Genomic DNA, 20,829 nt, shown 5'->3' with positions numbered 1-20,829 from the left:
TAGGGACATGCTACCACTGAACCACTGCTTTCCAGTTGCATTTCAACACACACCAGCCGGTGAGTACGATTGCACAGTTTTTTTTTTTTGGGGGGTGGGGGGGTGGGGGAGGGGGGGGGGGGGGGGGGGGGGGGAGGGGAGGGGGGAGTACGGTTGCACAGTGTGGAGACAGCAGACAGGGCAAACCGGCCAACTTGGCAACTTGCCCATCGTGGGATTCCAGCATAGAAATTTATCAACAACTAACCATTACAAATCCTTCCGGAAAATAATTATTTCTACCATAGATATTTGCCCCAGCGATTCAGGGTTTTAATGTAGAGGTATGACTCGTGCTACCTAGCAAAAACAACTCGTTTCTTTAAACCTTCCAAGGTCAAGTAACACCATGATACACTCGTGTAGTCTTGCAAGTACAAACAATTTTCAGCAATGGTAGAATGTTCAGAGACCTTCATATGCTGAGATCATTTGACTAATTTTTACTAGGAGGCTGTTTGCAGTTTCATCCTTCCGGTGCGGGGATGTCAATTCTTGGTACTGGTGAAGGGTTCCAGTGAAATCTGTAAACAGTCCATCAACCCCCACATTCTTTATCCAGAAATCATATTCAGCGTAGGGATCCTGATGGAAGTTGAAGTGCAGGAACTGGTTCTCATTCCTGTAAGTGTATGGATGCACCTGCACAACAACAGAATGCTATTTAACATGTTTCAGCATATATATTACTTGAGAAACATATTCTGTGAAACAAAACAAGCGTAAAAAAAGTATGTAGCAGTGTGATAATTTGGTCCACATGTTCTTTTTGCAGCAGAAAGTTTGCACCATAATGCAGAGCTAAACACGCATTTAATGAGGGCCAAAGAATTTGACTAAACTAGACCACTTGTTACTAGGGAATCCTTATCCTTTTTTTGAAGGTATGCACCCTTCCCAATTCAACACATAGGACAAGGTGAGGATCAGGACACAGATGTGGGTAACTTTCAGAAAACAAAGAGAGCTGCGTTGTTGATGTAGGTGTTGGCAGCTGGCTGATGTGTTGTGTTCGAACTCAATGCATTCAGTGACTGGCTGGAATTTTGTCAAAGAGCATGAGATCAATATGACAAGGTGGCCGTGATGTTTTGTAGGATCCTTTTGGTTATCTTTTTTTTCTCGAACGACGCAGGAACTGCGTGTCATTTCATTAAGGAGAAATGAACAGGTCCAACCTGAGTACAAAACACACACCACACACCCCCACAGGAACTAGATTACATACGTGCCCCTGAACATGGAAAAAAACGACCAAGATCCTTCTGGTTATCAGCGACCAGATGCATTTAGATGGACAAACAAAGAAGATGGCAGACATATGGAAGTTGGTCCAACTAGTATGTATTACTTTACAACAATCCATGTAAAGTCTGAAGTTTAGATAATGAAATGAATACAAACGAATTCTGTACCTGGAGATTATGAGCATGTGCCCGTGCAACAAGATCACTTGGTGGCATCAAGTAGTTTCCTGCAGCTGGAACAATGGTATCTTTCCATGGACCAAGGCCGACAACGTATTTCCCAATATATGCAAGGTAGTCATCTGAAGTTATTTCCCAGTATGACTGCAAATGGGAAATGACTTAAGTAATATTCAAAGACATGTTCCACTGAAGTTGCACAAAATGAACTCTAAAACCTCAGGGATTGATTTTTGTTATCCAGACTGTTTTTCTTTCATAGCATTGGAACAAATGGGTGAGAGACACTGTTACAAAAAGGTTAGTACCTGGTTCGTGTCTTGTGTTCTCACAGTTATATCATCAATCAAAAATACCTTGGGAGAGTCAATCAATTTTGATACATATATAATGGAGGTGGGAGCAAAGGATTGTATAAACAATGGCTGCTTTAGCCAATTCTCTGACATGTATTGACCTTTGTATCCATATTTAAGCAAGGTATCCACAAATTTGTCCTCAAACTTCTTTCCATCAGCCCACTTGACCTGTTGAAAGTAATACGAACTCATTATGTTACGTCAGAAATTGAGAAGTTAGCCCTTTACATTGACATGAAAAATAGAACAACGAAGGTTTGCACTATCCAGCTTATCATAGTCAGGGCTAACAACGATTGATCACGTTTGTAACAAAAAGAAACTCTTTTATATGAGACAGAATCATTATATAAAGCAACATCTTCAGTCCTGTTCATAAGCTAAGCAGCCAGCGGCTGTTATGATCATTCTACATAGAGTTCGTATGTAACATATAAGAAGAATTTTTTGTGGCAATGACATAATTAGATAACATTGCAAATCATAATAGTGCATACTTCTTCTGAGAACAACTTACATGCTTGTTGATAAAAACTGGATCTTTAATCTCTGGGTATATGCCAACAGTTCTATCCGCATCTAGGGCAATTGAAATGAATTCTTCAAACGTGATGATTGAAAACATACCTGCATGGCAGGAAAATAATGGATTGCTATTGTTAATCCCCAATCACACTCTTTCATGTCAGTTCATGCAAATGTGTTCTTGGTTCAAGTAAAATCTAACACAAAATAATATAGCTGTACTAGTTCTAAACATACAAGGACTTCTTAAAGGAAATGGAACAGTAAAAACTATGCTAAATCAGAATCCTAGATTGTATTACATAATGGAAAGAAATGTTATTGAAAAAAAGGAACCAACGAATCACATCCTATACATTTCTGAGCTCTCTAATTAAAACAACAAGTTCCTCTGATTTCCTAGAATATTATTGCACTTATAAATAACTACGACAGGGCATGTTGTTTACAATGCATAGAAACATGCCAGAATATTCCCTCAGGAAAAAATACCAGAATATTTTGGCAGGCAAGTGATCATACTAATTATTTCCAGCTAATTGCCATATTTATGGCATTTGTGATAAGGAGTATAAACCACCAGTAGCAGGGCATTCAGAAAATGCACATGCATGTGACAAGAACCGCTTCAAGGATCTTTGGAGCACAACAACATGGTCGTAGAAGAGGAAGTATCACATGAAACAAATATGACAAAAGAATGGAAGGATATCCATACCATTGTACTGTTGATCTCTGAATGAGTATCTCTGCTTCACTTTAAGTGTTTTAAGTTCCTCCAGGGTGAAGTCCACTGAAAACCAACAATTCAATATTAGTTTAAATAATAAAGAACACATGAGCCTACAAGTCTATCATTCTCATTCTACCCATCATACCAACATGGAGTTGAAACTGTCAATATATTTTCTGTAAATAGTGTTCAGAGTATAGATCGACCAATATGCACTAATGCCAACCATTAGCATCTAAAAAGTTCCTGAATTAGAGTCAACAAACAGTGAAGGGGTGTATTGTTATATCCTTATTATTGCTTAATTACTTTTCATGTAGCAGATATGCAAATTACAATGTAACAAAATGAGTGATGGAGTCAAGGTTGGTTGTAAGGTGCAAACCTACAAACCATCCAGTAACATTAGACCACTCCACTTCATAGGTTCTTCTTCGATTGGCAAACTCCTTATGCTCGGCAACATCAGTTGTCTCATCAAGTGTTACATCATGAAAACAGATCAAGGTCCCATCTTTGCTAGCAAGGATGTCAGTCTCTATAAAATCTGCACCTTCTTCAATAGCCCTCTGCAATATGATTTTTTTGTTAATTGTAAGTTCCAATTTAGAATGCAATATCGTCCATATACTACAAAAACTATAATGTTGTCATATGTGAATTCAACAGTCATTTGCAGTGATCAATATCTGCAAGCCCTTTAGCATTTAGGTGTACCGTGTACCCGCTTATGAAAAATAGCTTATTCCATTAGCAAAATAGAAATATGAAATCCTGCTATAAATCATACGCGCTTGCAAATTTCTGAGCAGTACCAGGTATGCAACAGCTGTTTCTTCAGGAATTTCCCCGTTTGAGCCACGATGAGCAATATTATATGGTCGAAATGTCTGTATGGGCCTTTTCTCTTCGTTCTTCGTCTTACTTGGTAGTGGAAAGAGAGGTCTAGCAAATGCCAAATGTGATAGTAGCAGAAGAAAAAGGGGAACACAACCTGTCAGGGATGTTGATGCAGATAAATTAGGCATACGCTATGTGCATTATGCAAATGCAACTAAAGGGAAAATTTAAGATGTTCATTTAGCCTATTTTGCATGCTATTTAGAAATATGCAATCACAAAACTATAAGATCGTATTTGTATTTTTGCATAATTCGAAGAGTAGTATTTGATTGTAAAATTCGTGAGAAACACCTGTATACATGTATTCTTATAGTGTGTAAACAGGGCCATAAGTAACACTTGTACTAGAATTTTTCCTATCAGAACATGGGCTAGAACAGAATGCTTCAAAATTGAATAGTGATATGTCAACTATTAGCTACACAACATAGCTAAGGGGATATGTGATCCAGAAAACATTAGTCATGGTTAGAATAGACATGACGTCAGGGCTGTCAAACGAAGGTATGCCATCAGTTGCTCATGAAGATTCTATCATGGAGATCTGATAAGATATTTAGGTGCATGGATAGAATATGCAAGAATGCCAATTGCTATATGGAGAGAACATGACTAGCCTTGATATCAGATACAGAAGAAAGAACAAATCTAGCTGACGCTGCCTTTGTTTTCTACTTCTTTTGCATGTGCATGTAAAGAATAGGAATGTTTATGCTTTGAAACCTTAGCCAATGAAAGATTCCTCGCAGTTCAAAAAGAAAGGAAAAAAATCCTCCCCGTTTGTTGAAGTTTTCTTTCTTTTCTTATCTGCCATGCTCCTCCATCCACTGTCTACTGGGGGTCACAAGTCACAATTCTCGAGATCAATTTTCAAATTTAATTTAGAGTGTCTATTTAGAATGGAACATGTCACTTGTCTATTGTATTTCCACATAACGCAGCATATGAAATCAGAACAAGTCTTAATGCATTGGAGTTTATCTTGTTCAGTAGTGCAGTGTGAAATTAGTGTATCATTATCTAATTTGCCCCCATAAACCCATCAATTTCCCTATTAAGCAGCCTGGAAGGCACCAAATCCACTCTGCTCCCATTCATCCAGACATATCTACCTCAGCAAGGCATACCAAATACAGAAAGCTAACATGGGCCACTAGACAGAAGTAGCAGCAGATAGGCAATTCAGATTTCAGAGCGAGCTCATTCTACTACATCCCACTCAATTTCGCACCCTGAAAAAAAAATACCACTCGCCGCCTTATTTCCGTGTCACGAACCAACAAAATCCATGCTGGATCATCCCAAAACTGGCCATTCCCCAGTAGCTCGGGGCCAATGCAGCCCCCCGCCCTAAAATTCTAAGGCGATCCCGCAAAGCTAAACAAGAGAACGCCGAATCATCTACTGCAATCTGTTTGCAGACACCAGGTTTATCAGATCGGTGGGCGCTGCGGCGAGCATTCAGAAATAAGGAAGAGCTGATCAATCGAGGAAGAGTCACTTACAGCGAGATGGGCGCATGGTGCAGGTCTGCAGGAGTGCTCCCTCCCCCCTCTTGCCCACACTCTTCTTGCTCCACTTCCCTCCAGTCCCTCCCGGGCTCTCCCCGCTATATGCGAGCGAGCAAGGCAGCGAGCTCCGGAGTTTCAGCGGAGCAGAAGAGGAGACGGCGCGGCTCCACGCTCCGTGCTGTGCGCCTGCGCCTGCGGGCCCCACCCCCCTATCCCTTGTACTCTCTCCCGCTTTTTCTTTCCGTCACGCCATCACTAGCAGTAGCAATCGCCATTCCCAGGACCATGACGGAACGGAACGCGCTATCCAACCAAATCAACGCACGCATTTTCATTTCATCGAAAAAAATCAATGCACGCCCCAACCAATGAGATCGCCCTACGGCTACGGCCCACAACCACCCTACCGTTCACTGACAGGTGGCTACAACGCCATGCGACCTCTTCGGGGCCCACCCGTCTGTAGCAGTCAGTAGACGCGTGCTGTTACACGTTTCCATCGCCGTCGACGGAATATTCTGGGAATACTCCGAGCGCTGCCGTGCGGGGCGCCGGTTCCTGGGCTTCCCTTTCTGCGCCGGAATCGAATGCTACTGGCCTTGATGGGCTGGGCCTGCTCCGCGCGGACTCGACGCTATTGCCGTTAGTGCGGCCCACGTTCTCCGCCCAACAGCACCCGAGCCCATCGCGATTTCCAGCGTGTTCTCGCCGCATCGGCCGATCTCCCCCATTCCCGGATTCCCCTCCCACCTCCGTCGATCCCACCACCGCGCCGACCTCGATGGCCTCCGCCGCCTCCTCGGCCGCCGGCGCCGGCAAGTCGCTGTTCCAGGGCCTCCGCAGGTTCCTCAAGAAGCCGTGGGAGATCACGGGGCCCTGCGCCTCGCCCGAGTACCGCAGCGCGCTCCCGAACGCGCTCGAGTACCGCGACAAGTGCCCGGCCACCATCCGGGACGACCGCGACAAGGCCATCGTGCCCACCTCCGATCCGGAGACCGTCTACGACATCAAGTACTTCACCCGCGACCGCCGCCGGAACCGCCCGCCCGTGCGTCGCACGCTGCTCCGCAAGCCCGACCTCGAGCGCTACATGGCTGCCAAGCAGTTCGACCCCACCAAGGACTTCCCCGTGCCATACGTCAACACCACCGTCGAGGAGGACGACAACACCATTGGCGGAGGCTACCAGAAGTGAGCCAGGTGAGGAGTTGTGTTTCGTTCTGATCTTAGATCTGAGCTTGCAGCAAGGGCTTCGTCATTATTTGCGATTAAAATCAGGTATATATATTCAATATTTACTAAGCGAGGTATTGCAAATCGTTTGAAAGTTACCCAGATTAAACTTGAATTGCTTCTTGATGCCTATGCCGTGTGATACTTGCATATGGAGCTAGCTTTAATTTGGTAGGAATGCAATGTCAGGCAAGGTCTCATGTTAGATCAAACAAGCCAAAGAACTTGACATGATCACATGACCTAGGAATTCTTGTCCTGATGGGGGATGTTATAGCTGCTTTTGCTTGTAATTTGATACATGTCCTAAATTCCTAATTCTGTTGGTTAATGCTTGTGAGTTGTGATTTCTGTAGGTGTAAACTTTCATTGTAGAGCAGTCTTTTTTCAAAGTTGATTTGTTTCACTTCAGTATGTCATTGTCCGAAGAACCTTTAACCTCTGTTGTTATGTCTTTATAGTTTTATTTAAGATTTGATAATGGTCGTGGGAAGGGATTGTAGCTTGTTGACATGCATTCAGTGATTGATATACCATAACCTTTCAACATCAGATAATATTTTTCAAGAACTGGCTTACTCTGCTTTACTTGTAAAACTCATGTCTCGTGGTCACTCCCTATTCTGTAGAGTGTAGAGGTGTTTTCTATGTTTCGTGTGTGTGTGTGTGTGTGTGTGCGCGCATTTTATTCTTTGTGTGGGAGAGGGGTTGGGGCTTTCAATGGCAACAGATTCTGCCACTGTTTGGGTTGGTCTGGTGGTACAGGAATCTCAAAATTTGTATATTATTATGCTGATTTTCATAAACGAATGAGGAAATGTTTGGAGCCTGAGGTCACCTTCTATGATAAGTAGTCCATCTGAATAATGTTATCATGTTTAATTTGCTAGTCAATGAATAGGCTAGATAACAGGTTCAAGATACACGCTTGTTTCGACTTACGAAATTTATCTTTGCTTGAATTAAGTGAATGTGAATGGGATAAAGGTGAATGGCAATTCCCAGCAAGAGAGGGAGGGAGGGAGGGGGAGGGGCTTTTGCTGGCAAGCTGATTAGCGAACTTATGCTGTTTAGTGATATTGATAAAGCTTAGCCTGGTTTCAGTTCTACAAAGAAATTGTACATCTCAAAATGATCTAAGGGGGTGTTTGGTTCCATGGACTAAAGTCTAGTTCGTGTCACATCGAATATTCGGACGCTAAGTATGAGGATTAAACATGAGCTAATTATAAAACTAATTATACAGATGGAGGCTAAGGGGGTGTTTGGATCTTTAGTCCTTACTAAAATAAATTCATGTCACATCGAATATTCAAAAGCTAATTTGAAGGACTAAATATGAGCTAATTATAAAACTAATTACACAGATGGAGACTAATTCACGAGACGAATTTATTAGGCCTAATTAATCCATCATTAGCACATATTTACTGTAGCATCACATTGTCAAATCATAGACTAATTAGGCTTAATAGATTCGTCTCGCAAATTAGTCTCCATCTGTGCAATTGGTTTTGTAATTAGCCTAGTTTAATACTCCTAATTAGTATCTAAACATTCGATGTGACAAGAATTTTAGGAGGTGCTAAAGAAACAAACACCCCCTAATTCACGAGACGAATCTATTAAGCCTAATTAATCAATCATTAGCAAATGATTACTGTAGCATCACATTGTCAAATCATGGACTAATTAGGCTTTATAGATTCGTCTCGCAAATTAGTCTCCATCTGTGCAATTGGTTTTGTAATTAGTCTATGTTTAATACTCCTAATTATTATCTAAATATTCGATGTGACAGGAATTTTAGGACCTCCTAAAGAACCAAACACCCCCTAACTGATTATTTGTACATCACCATTGTGGCATTGTCGATTTTTTTTTTTGTGAAAGCTTTTAGCCTAGTGGTGGCAATGCTTTAGTAGCACCCCTAGGTCCTGGTTTCGACTCCCGGTGGGAGCGAATTTTCAGGCTAGGTTAAAAAAAAAAACCTCGCAGGCAAAGTCAGGGTTTGGGGGGGGTTTCTGGGCTGGGAGAAGGTTCAGCTTTCTTCTTAAAACAAAACCGTGGGGTGATCTTACCCCACCGGCCTAGTTTTTTTTTGGCATTGTTCATTTTTTGCTTGCTGAGTTTATTGCCTTAATTCCAAAGTTTTTAGGATCTCTTGTGTTCAACTTTCTTTTCGTGTCAACTGCATTTTCTCACTAATGAATACCTTGTGATCTTTCGTCAATGCTTGTCATGTTAGCATGTTTGTAGTAGCACTACAGCAAAGCAGCATCTTTTTTTTTTTCTTGTCTAAAATTTACACACATTTGCATTGGAACTTCGGGAGTATTGCAGTTGCTGTTTATCCTTTATTTTTTTAAAATATCAGGTCACAATGAAACTAGATGGTTCAAGCTCCTAGCTGAGGTTTGGACCTTCAGCTATAGCTTGCTCCACACTTGAAGTGGAAGTCATGTGTAATTATTGTCTTTTTTTATATGGTTACATTACAATAAAGATTACAAAGATTACTGATTTGATGCTGGTTCATTTGTCAGGCATCCATGTTGTTGTGATGGGACTCCATCAGCATCTGCACTGTTTTCATCTCGAGTTTAAAGTATCCCTCTCTTGTTCCCAGTGAAAATTTTCTGGTTGTAAAAGATGATGGCGGCAATAATATGGCACTCGTGGAGCTCACTGAATGCACCTTTCTTGTAAGTTGTATTCCAAGACTCTGTCTACCTGATACGGATGTTATGATTGAATGCAAAAAATGTAAGGTTTCCGTTCAAATGCGAACATCATCTGCTTTAACTTCGAAATTATGATGATTTGACAAAAGATGGAATACTTCCCTCTTGTACTTCTGTACTATGTAGAACTATGTGCATATGGCTTGCAAACTCATACCGGTACATTTTGTAGTTCCCTTGTGTACCTCTATTTTGGCTTGCAGAAGTCAATCGTGGGACGTGCATGTGCTGACTTGTGTACTCTTAAACAACCTGATTCTAATCGACGAATTGGTGACAGAATTGGCTCACCGTTAAAGGTTCCATGTCGCTCTGCAGTATTTTTGGACAGGACAAAATTTCCACAAGGAGCAGGAATCTCTGTGCTGCACTGGTTGCTGGTTGGGGCATTAAGGCCATGGATCACTGCTGTCAGTTAAAAGAGGGATTTGCATCCTCAATTAATAAGACGGATCCGATTGCGACCGTGTATCAAACCTCCACATAAAAGCCACAAGCGACAGGCAAGCTTATCATCGAGTGCTGTCGCCTGTCAGTTTCGTGCACTGAATCATATATTAGTGTCAAATTTCTCCATGCCTATCAACAAGGAAAAAAGATCTTGCTTAGTGAGCATGACACGCGACCACAATCGAATCAAAAGCATTGACCGGGACAGCTGCCGTCCCAGTCAATCGTTCGTGATCGGTGCCGATCGATCGATCGCCGCCCGCTGCACCGACGCAACCGGGCAAACGCAGCGTTAGCTACCGTCCCGCGCTTGCCTCTTTGGCGCGCGCCCTCGCATGCATCTCGTACGTGCTGCATGATCTTTCTGAAATTCTGCCAGCGGCAGAAAGTGGAGAGACCTATGGTGACGAGATATAAATATATATATTTTTATGGAACATTTTTTCTCTTCGTCGTCATGGAGTATATATGTTTCTTTCCAACTAGCGTATTTGTTCTGGAATTATTTTCTTCTTCTTATAGAACATTTTTCATTCTTCATTCATGGAGCAACTTTTCTTCTCTTTCCAATTGGAACAGATTTTCTTTTGTCCCACCGGAGAGAAAAAAAATAATCTACAAAGAGAGATAGCATTTGATGTGTACATATCATTTGATGTTCTCTATTCCGTTCGGTGTAAGATTTGCAAAATCAAGGTAGTAGCATCGCATTGCCTTACTTTACTCGCAATACTACGAGTTCTAGTTACACTAGCCATGTCTAAAACAGAAGCAGATCATAATAGGACTTACTCAAACGCATGGGACTGAATAGCGGTGCGATGCACTTGCCCTACGATATGCATATATTTTTTAAAACAAAAGATTGCACCGATATTTTATAATCTTTCTGATCTAGTTCCAAATCAACCGGCTATTATGTGAGCAACATTTACTTTTTACCTCTCTCTATGTAAATATGGGTCTGATCGAGTGCAACACGGCCATATATAGCTCACATCCACCCTATTTTCTTTGAGCAACATTTACCTCTCCTGCGTTTAATCGATAAGGTAGAGAGAGAGAGATTCAATATGGGGGGCGGCAACGGCTGGAGCCTGGTGTATGCGATGTCCATGATCTTGTTCATTGCACGCGTTGCATTGCCTACACAACGTACCTTGCTATATTGTCATTTTTTAATCTTCTCATTACATTTTCTTAATAATTGCATTGCCTCCTGATGAAATAAAATTTATGCAACAGGTCGTCCTCTCCTACACGATGAGGCAACACAAAGGATCTGCTCAACCAACACAATGCAAGTTCGGAAGGTACGGCTCTTGACTCCACATCATCAAGAGATGACAAGGTCTACCTGAAATTTTGCACTAAGGATTGGTGTAAATCCAAAATATGCTACTGTTGCCAGATGAATCAACCACACACCATCTGTTACTACACGCGGGATGACTGCAAGGCGATGTGCCCCGGGTGCAGCCCTAAGTGCCCGCAACCGCTGGTCAACCATGATCGGACATTGTACGCAACAACGAATGCCACCGCATAATAAGCACTTGCATGATGATCTAATATAAAAATCCTTATTAGTATCCAGAGTGGTATAGCTTTATTTTTTTGTTTGATGAAAGCAGTTTCATTCATATCTTTTACTATTTCGGATTGACCGATGACCAAACCCCTCCGTCGTCCTGCAGCGCCGCCAGTAGCTCCACCCCAATCACCGCATGCATATCGGCCGGCCGGCGTCAGCGTCACGACCACTCCGGCACTCCCCCGCTCCCATCCGACGGGGCACGTCCCTCTTCGTCCCCTCCCGCTCTAATAACGCGGCCCTATCTTATCCCTGTTGTCCCTCCCCTCCGCCTGCACCAGCCACGCGCCCAGTTCCCGCGCACGATGTGGGCACGTTGCTGACAGCCGTTGGCTCATCTGCAACAGTGCTCGATCTGCAGTCTTTTAGTAGTAGTAGTACGTACAAAATTTGCACATGACGAAGGAATCTCGCTGCGCTGGTTGCTGCTGGTTGGGGAAACAGGGCCAAGGACGAACCGCTAGCTGCTGCCAATTGAGAGGGTGTTTTGTTTCCTTAAGACAAATGTGCAGTGATAAGACGGATTACGACCGTGTATACGTACCAGACCTCTTTACTGCAAGCAAAGCGGCAGGCCACAACCCCCTATCATCGAGCATTGTCCCCTATCAGTTAATTTGGTGCGCTCTCTCGATCCTTTTGACCCTGAATTTTTCTTGATTACCAGTAGCAATCACGAAGCAGAACTTGCTTAGTAAGCTTTGACACACAAGGCCGCGATCGAATCAAAACATGACGAAAGAAAGAAGATTGTGATTTAGGACAGGTACCAAACGCGCGCGGTCGATCGAGATTGCAGCCGCACCGAGCCACCGACGCATCAACGCCCCAGCTCCTTGCCGTGTTGCGAACTGTTCGTTCACGGTTAGCAGCGGCTCAAGAAGTGGCAGTTAGGCCACGAACAAGAAAATCTTGCAAGGAGGTCGGTAACTGTCAATATTCACCCAATGGTTCAAGTTTTTATTAAGTGGTTTGGTTGGCCTGATTCTTTGACTACTTGGGAAGACTTCATTGCGATTCGCTAGCAGTTCCCTCGTGCATCTACTTGTGGACAAGCAGGGTCTCAAGAAGGGGATGTTAGCAGCGGCTCATCTCAAGAACTGGCAGTTGGGCCACGAACAAGCTCCAAGCCCAAGAAGACCAACATTCATCTTGCCGGTCCAGAATGGGTTCACTCGCCTGCACGCGAGAAAGGGGCACAACCCGTATACTAGATATATGGCCAGTAGAGGAGAGGGAGATGATAACAAGAAACAAATCTGTAAAACTATTCCTTAAACTCCAAGTTTCCTCTGATCTCATCCTATCCTGCTTCCTTCTTCGTCTTCCTTCCGATTTCCTCTTCTGTCCTCGCTATCCCGTTAATAATTGGTATCAGATTAGTCAATCCTTAGGTGAATTCAGTTCATTTTGGTTCGTAATTCCATTGATTGTTATGGGCAAACGGATCTGGTTGGGTGTTCCTGAGTTTGTATGCATCGTGCGAATTGGGGTAGCCCGTGATTCCGATCCACGCTCGAGCGATTTGTGGGAACCTACCGATCTGGATCCGCTTCCTCCCCACAACCACTTCACCAGATTCCAACGCCGCCACGGTGCCATGAACCCACGACATGCTCACCAAGCGTTTCGACGATCTGGAGGCGAAGTGGGAGACGCGCTACACTGAATCGATTGACAAGTGGGATTCGCGCTTCTCCGAGTCTGATGACAAGTGGGAGAGCAACTTCGCCAACCTCAAGGTGTTGCAAGACGCGTAGGTCGACGCGCTGGAGCGCGTTGCCGCATCCCTCGAAGACTGGCGACCGGAGATGCAGGGCATGGTTGATGATATTCGGCTCGAAGTGCGCAAGCTCTCCAAGCACTGGGAGCGCGTTGTGCTGAATCGTCCGCCTCCTCTTCTGGAGACTACTCCCTCGGCTGCTGAGCGCCCATCTGCTACGAGCGAAGCCAACAGGCCCAATGGGCACCGCGACGACAAGTTCCACCGGGAGGATGGCTACGGGTCTGTTACGACCATAGTTCAACCCCCGTCAAGGGTGCGTTATGCCCCCCCCCATCCACACACACACCTAAATTGCCCGTTCCTCCTTTGCCTAGTCCGAATAATCGTTGGAAATCTGCTAGTAATGGGGAATCCAGGGGATCTAGGACAGGACGTTTGCCTAAATGAAATTTCCCTAAATTTGAAGGCAAGAATCCCAAGCTTTGGTTGAGTCGTTGTGAGGATTACTTTGAGTTGTGTAATGTTGAACCCTTCCATTGGATAATGGTAGTCTCGATGCACTTTGATACTGCTTCTGCATGCTGGTTACAGTCAGTAGAGGATGAGCTTAAAACTTGTTCTTGGGATATTTTTCAGCTATGGTGATAGACCGCTTTGGTAGAAATCAACACAAGCTCTTAGTTAGACAGTTGTTTCACATCAAGCAGACCAGTAGTGTGGCAGATTATATTGACCATTTTGTTGGGTTAGTTGATCTGTTGGCTGCTTATGAAAGCAAGCCAGATCCTCTACATTACACCATGAGATTCATTGATGGGCTTAAAGAAAAATTAGGAGCTATTGTTCTTATTTAGCGTCCTTCCACTTTAGATACTGCTTTTGTGCTCGCTCAATTGTAGGAAGAGGTGTTCGCCCCTGCGAAGAAATGGCCATTCAAAAAAGCCAACTACACTCTGCCTCACAAAAATGATGTGCATAGTTCAATGCAATTGCCATCTCCTCCGAAGTTGGACAAGCCTCCTGTGGTCCAATGAGTGGATCGTCGTGGTACTGACGCGGCACTGGTCCAATCAGTGGATCGTCGTGGTACTGACGCGGCACGAGCACGGTTAGCTGAAGATTGTTGGGTGGCTCTATGGGCATACCGCCATGCCCAAGGTCTCTGTCAGCGATGTGCCGAGCCATGGTCCAAAAACCATACTTGTGCTGAGAAGATTCAACTCCACGCAGTGCAGGAAGTGCTAGAAACCTTCCATATGTTGTATGATGAAATCTCTGGTGAGGACCTCCAAACTCAACCTTCTGAACAACTATTCCTTACATTATCAATAGTTGTTGTGTCTGGTACTCCTACACCCAAGACTATGTGCATGATGGGTTCTATACAACATCATTAGATGAACATATTAGTGGATTCGGGCAGTTCTCACACTTTTGTCAGTCAACAGCTAGCTGATAAGCTGTCAGGATTGCAGCCAGTAACCAACCCTCTTAGAGTGGAAGTGGCAAATGACAATATGCTCCATTGTACATCTCATTTACCTTCAGCAGTATGGTTTATTCAGGGGCATGAACTCCAAGCTGATCTCAAAGTCTTGCTGCTTTCTTCCTATGACATGATTTTGGGTCTTGATTGGTTGGAACAATTTAGTCCCATGAAGGTTCATTGGAAGCACAAATGGATGGTGATTCCATACAAGGATTCCTCAGTTACGTTATTTGGGCTGCTACCTGATTTACCTGAAGGCTCAGTCGTCCAGGTGTGTTCAGTTGAGGTCTCTGTAGGCAAATCTGTGGAAGCATCTATTCCTCTTGAGATCCAACAATTGGTTGAAGATTTTGCTGAGTTATTTGAAGTTCCAAGTGATCTTCCTCCTCCCAGGCATTGTGATCATACTATCCCTTTAGTTCCTGGAGCTGCCCCCTTTAGTGTCAGACCATATCGGTTTGCACGCCATCTCAAGGATGAAGTTGAAAAGCAAGTCAAGGAAATGCTAGCAACAGGTCTGATCCAGAAGAGTTCTAGTCCATTCTCATCTTTGGTCCTTTTGGTCAAAAAGAAGGACAACAGTTGCAGATTTTGTGTCGACTATAGGCACTTGAATGCTATTACTATCAAGGGCAAGTACCCAGTTCCTATCATAGATGAGTTTTTGGATGAACTATCTAATGCAAGTTGGTTTACTAACCTAGATCTGAGGTCAAGATTCCACCAGATTCGGTTGAAACCAGGAGAGGAATTCAAAATAGCCTTTCAGACACATTGTAGCCAATTTGAGTTTGGAGTGGTTCCTTTTTGATTAACTGGAGCTCCTGGTACATTTCAAGATGCCATGAACACAACTCTGGCTCCATTCCTCAGGAAGTTTGTGCTGGTGTTTTTCGATGACATCCTTATTTATAGCAAACTCTGGAGGAACATGTGGTTCACTTCAGATTGGTGTTTGAGTTGTTGGCCAAAGACAAGTGGAATGTGAAATTATCCAAGTGTGCTTTTACTCAAAGGAAAATCTCTTATTTGGGTCAAATGATCAGTGAACATGGTGTTGGTACAGGCCGTAGTAAAATTGCTGCTATTGCTAGTTGGCCTAGCCCATCATCTGCTAAGGAACTTAAAAGTTTGTCCGTAACTTCGGTATTATAAGTAAACCTCTAATAGAACTTCTTAAGAAGCATGTCTTATTTGTCTGGACACAATTTTATGGAGAATCATTTATTGCTCTCACCTGTCCTGACTCTCCCCAACTTTTCAAAGGTTTTCTGTATTGAAACTGATGCAAGTGGATATGGGATAGAGGCTGTTTTGCTTCAGGAAGGACATCCTTTAGCATTTTTTAGTAGGGCACTGGGACCCACATCTCAAGGGTTATCAAATTATTAGAATGAATACATGGCTATTTTGTTGGCAGTACAACAATGGAGGCAATACCTACAACATGCTGAATTCATAATTTATACTGACCAGAAGAGTTTAGCTTAGTTAAATGAATAGAGAGTGAACACTCAATGGTAACAGAAAGTGTTCACCAAATTGTTGGGACTTCAATACAAAGTTGTTTACAAGAAAGGTACTGACAATGGCGTGGCTAATGCACTCTCTAGAAAGTCTACCCATGATGTTCACTGTGCAACGGTGTCAACAACATCACCTCAATGGTTGTTGGAAGTACAATTTGGTTATCAATAGGATGAACATGCCTTGTCACTCATTGCTAAACTTTCTATTGACCTTGCAGCAGTGCCCAATTTGAGCCTTACAAATGGTTTGCTCAGATATAAGAACCGCATTTGGGTCGGCAAGAATGCCCAACTACACTTGAGACTGTTACATGCTTGTCATTCTAGTGCCATTGGTGGTCACTCTGGAATTCCTGTGACATATATAAGGCTTAAGAAAATGTTTGCTTCGACAGGTATGAAGAAAGATGTTATCCAATTTGTCAAAGCCTGTATGATTTGTCAGTAGTCAAAACCTGATAGAAACAAGCTTCCTAGCTTACTTCAACCACTGCATGTTCCTTCTAGAGCTTGACAAACCATATCTGGCCACGCCAACTGTGTGCTGGTGGTAATTGATTCTTTTACCAAATATGCTCATTTCTTGCCTCTGCATCACCCTTTCACCGCAGTAGGAGTGGCAAAGGTATTTATGAATCAAGTTTACCGCTTACATGGTCTTCCATTAGCAATTATATCTTATCGTGATAGAGTATTCACAAGCACATTTTGGAAAGAGTTATTCTATTTGGCGGATGTTGAACTTAGAATGAGCTCTAGTTACCATCCACAAACGGATGGCCAGACAAAACGATTGAATCAGACAATGGAAACTTTTTTTGCGCTGCTTTGTGAATGACTGTCCATCAAATTGGGCTGATTGGTTATCTTCTGCAGAATACTGGTATAACACAAGTACACATTTTGCTATTGGAAGATTCCCTTTGAAGCTCTGTATGGATACCACTAAAGCACTTTGGGATATCTGCAGTCGAGGTTGTTCAAGTTCCTAAGTTGTCAAATTGGTTGCAGAATCGACAGGTCCACCAGCATCTACTTCGAGCTAAATAGCGTATGAAAAGGTAGGCAGACAAGAATCGATCTGAGCGTCATTTTGCCATGGGCGATATGGTTTTTCTGAAGCTCCAACCATATGTCTAATCTTCCTTAGCACCTCGCTCTAATATGAAGCTGGCATTCAAGTATTTTGGCCCATATAAGATTGTTGCTAAAGTGGGTTGTATAGCATACAAATTGGACCTTCCAGCTCAATCTATTGCCCATCCAGTTTTTAATGTATCTCCATCGAAGTTGGAGAATATACCAACTTCTGAGGTAATAGCTCCACTCCCTGATGCTATTGACATGCCTCGTGTACCTGAGAAAATCTTGCAGAGGAGGTCGATAACTGTCAATACTCACCCAATGGTTCAAAGTTTTTATTAAGTGGTCTGGTTGGCCTGATTCTTTAGCTACTTAGGAAGACTTCGTTGCGATTCGTCAGCAGTTCCCTCGTGCACCTACTTGCGGGCAAGCAGGGTCTCAAGAAGGGAGGATGTTAGCAGCGGCTCATCTCAAAAACTGGCAGTTGGGTCACGAACAAGACCAACATTCGTCTCGCCGACCCAGAATGGGTCACTTGCTTGCACGCGAGAAAGGGACACAGTCCGTGGACTAGATATATAACCAGCAGAGGAAAGAGAGAGGATAACAAGTAAAATTATTCCTTAAACTCCAAGCTTCCTCTGAACTCATCCTATCATGCTTCCTTCTTCGTCTTCCATTACGATTTCCCCTTCTATCCTCACTATCCCGGTTACATTCTCGTTCTCGATCCCACGTCCACGTCCCGCGAGCACCGACCGACCGAACGCGCGCGACTCAACACGGCCGGCCCACAACATCATGTACAATACGCGTACACGTGTGCATGCATGCTTGTTGTCTTGTTGATTCGGTTGACTGATTGATTGATGGCTTCGATAGATCCTCTCCGCCGGCAGGACGTGATCGATCAATTAGCTAATCCGTGGGTCGTGGCCCATCTGGTGGACGGCCATGCATGCATTTTGGTTGACACGGCCGGGCGGGTCCCTTCCGATCCGCCGCATCATGTGTCGCTTTAGCAGTCCAGAAGTGTTCTCGGCCACGGGTTAATTTGAACGACCGGGCCGGAACAAATTAAAGGAGATCCGAGCGAGGAAAAGGAAGTCGCGCTCGCTCCCGGCCGGGCGCAGATCGATCTGCATCCACTGCTAGCTGGAGAGTATGGCAAAATTACGAGAATACGACATCTTAGACAAATGTATTCATACTATTCTTGAATTTCCAAATTCATGAAATGAAAAGTGATTTATACCTAGACTTTAGATTGTTGATGTGACATAACCCCAAACTGTCACCTATTATTTTGTGACTCGAGGGAGTATCAGAGTAGACGATCTCTCTACTAGACTAGCTACCTATAACACCATGCTCTTACAAACTAACAAAGGCCACATATAATAGAGTCGTAAAGTTGGATATCTATCTGCTCATGAGGTATTTTGTGTTTGTGTAAGTCAATTTTGTGAACCTTTGATTTGGATCCAACCACACATATCGATCCATAATATTTTCACCTTATCCACAATCCAGCCCCTTCTCTCTTCCTTGTCACAAGATCCTAGCTAGTTCCTACACCGACTGAGCTACCGTGTAACACCGCTTGGGGCCACCTGAATACATGAGGCCTATCAATGTTCCTCCTTCCTTTTTCGGATCAGATGAGCTCCCACTCCCTGATACCCTCTTTCTTTGTCTCTGGTGTTAGTTCTAACTCTCAAATCTGCTGCCTCGCTGCTAACCACGGTAATATCTGACACGCTCGCTGGTTTTTAGTGCCCGCCACCGGCGGCGTGGTCGGTGGATCGGTGCTGTCCCGCATGCCGCCCAACCATCAGTGTCAGACGACTGCCTCCATCCAAACCCAAACCCCCTGACCTCAACTCAACCCTAATTTTTTTTAAACTCTGGTGATTTATTGATTTATGTTCTGGAGTACCCGGCCCACTAGTTAGTATCTACTCCCTCCATTTGGCAATGTTTGTCTTGTCGGCATACCTAGGTGGTATATCATTTGATTATGGTTAAATTGAGTTACGTCGAATATGTTCATTTGATAGATCAATGGCTCATCTACCTAACGAGATCAAGAACGGCTCTCTTGAAAAAAAAATCAATTATAAGATTTTCAGCCCCCGTGTACAGTCAGGGGCGGACACAGCCCCAGTGACCCTGGGTGTCTGCCCGGGCTCCGACGCAAAGTCGCAAAAGGTTAGTCATTTAAATCATCTGTCTATGGGCTATGGCCATGAAGCCATGATGACCACCATGTCTACTGAATAAGGGAAGAGAGAACTGCCTCATTATGTTTTGCCCCCAGCTCATTCAGGGTTTGTTTGGTAAAGGGAACCGAGAGAAGTGATTATATGGCTGAAAGTAATTCTCTTTAATTCTTTAGCATAAATTTTTAAAATCACGATAGAGAATCACTTCACAGAATCATGATAAACTACTTTTTTCAACTCCCAACCTCTTAGTTTATTTCAGAGAATCACTTTACAGAATCAGCAGAGAATCACTTCTCTCTGAAAAACTGTTTGGCCGAGCTCCTGCTCTCGATCCCTTATGGTACAATACAACCACTCTGCCTGGATCCATCGACCGCGCGCAGAAGCCCATCAAATCATCAAACAAGTACATCAGAGCGTGGTGAGTGATGGCAACCGTGCACTTGCGTGCGACGACTAATCAAACATTGCCATTGCTCTGTACCTAGCATTAGATACCTGCCGGCTGCTGCGTGTGATAGCTGGGCGGGCACCGTGCAAACCTGCCGGCCGGCCGCAGCAGCCAGCAGGCGGCATGCATGCGCGCAGCAGCATCGGCCAAAAGAAATCCATGGCACGCTGCAGGAGTGCAGGATCCAATCGAATAATCCCCGCATGCATGCAGGCTCGCGCCAGTAGTGGATGATGGATGGAGGGACACACAGAGCACGGTGTCAGGCACTGATGCTGGAGGTGGTGGATTGAACTCCATATTAATACACTCTGGCGACGAGTCGCTGGACCCGCCCATCTGCCGCCGCGGGCGCGCGGGTCTTTCAATTCGTACGCGACTTCCCCCATCGCCATCTCTGTCCATGATGGGGTTGGGACTTTGGGAGCTAGCCATGCGTCCGTCCGTCCCTGCCTCTATCGCCTGCGCGTGCGTATGCATTGCATGCATGCATTTCCGTTGCAGCTGCTGCGGCCCACAAACTTAAACGTGAAGGGCTCCCCCACCGCCACCTTTCACTCCTTCATTTCCCCTGCGCTAGTGGCCGGTGTCTCTGTTCTGTCCCCAGCGGTAGCTGCCTGCTGGCCTCGCTCGCTTGCCTTCCGCCTGACTCAGTGACTCCATCCATATGATCCTCCCAAAACACTACTGGACCACCTGGCGCCTCTCGCCTCTCCTTTTTCAGCTCGCAGAGATGGAGACTTGCAGCGTGTGGCGCGGCGTTGCAGCGCGTCAAGGCGTGAAGCATGCATGCGAATTACTGGGC

The 20,829-nt window shown here is 44.2% G+C and overlaps 2 protein-coding genes and 1 pseudogene across 3 annotated transcripts; 2 read left to right on the top strand and 1 right to left on the bottom strand.

Moving 5' to 3' along the window:
* Positions 1-194: 194 nt before the first annotated feature.
* LOC117857643 (glycerophosphodiester phosphodiesterase GDPD6) lies at positions 195-5,731 on the bottom strand. Of its 2 annotated transcripts, none has more exons than XM_034740422.2 (8): positions 5,492-5,731; positions 3,899-4,077; positions 3,469-3,652; positions 3,069-3,143; positions 2,343-2,452; positions 1,775-1,993; positions 1,455-1,610; positions 195-699 (listed from the first exon to the last, which is right to left on the bottom strand). In XM_034740422.2, the coding sequence occupies exons 1-8, from the start codon at positions 5,505-5,507 to the stop codon at positions 445-447; spliced, it is 1,194 nt and encodes a 397-aa protein (XP_034596313.1). In that variant the 5' UTR covers positions 5,508-5,731; the 3' UTR covers positions 195-444. The 2 variants fall into 2 exon arrangements, with proteins under 2 accessions (XP_034596313.1, XP_034596314.1); XM_034740423.2 differs by having other exon boundaries at positions 195-681; positions 5,492-5,726.
* Positions 5,732-6,194: 463 nt separating this feature from the next.
* Positions 6,195-9,645, top strand: LOC117857646 (uncharacterized). The gene is made up of 2 exons (XM_034740427.2): positions 6,195-6,697; positions 9,277-9,645. The coding sequence occupies exon 1, from the start codon at positions 6,279-6,281 to the stop codon at positions 6,690-6,692; it is 414 nt and encodes a 137-aa protein (XP_034596318.1). The 5' UTR covers positions 6,195-6,278; the 3' UTR covers positions 6,693-6,697; positions 9,277-9,645.
* Positions 9,646-13,131: 3,486 nt separating this feature from the next.
* On the top strand, positions 13,132-17,633 carry LOC140222901 (uncharacterized; annotated as a pseudogene).
* Positions 17,634-20,829: the final 3,196 nt, after the last annotated feature.

This window comes from Setaria viridis, chromosome 5 (assembly GCF_005286985.2).
Source record: "Setaria viridis chromosome 5, Setaria_viridis_v4.0, whole genome shotgun sequence".
NCBI classification, from domain to species: domain Eukaryota; kingdom Viridiplantae; phylum Streptophyta; class Magnoliopsida; order Poales; family Poaceae; genus Setaria; species Setaria viridis.
This window is presented reverse-complemented; position numbering and strand designations above follow the sequence as displayed.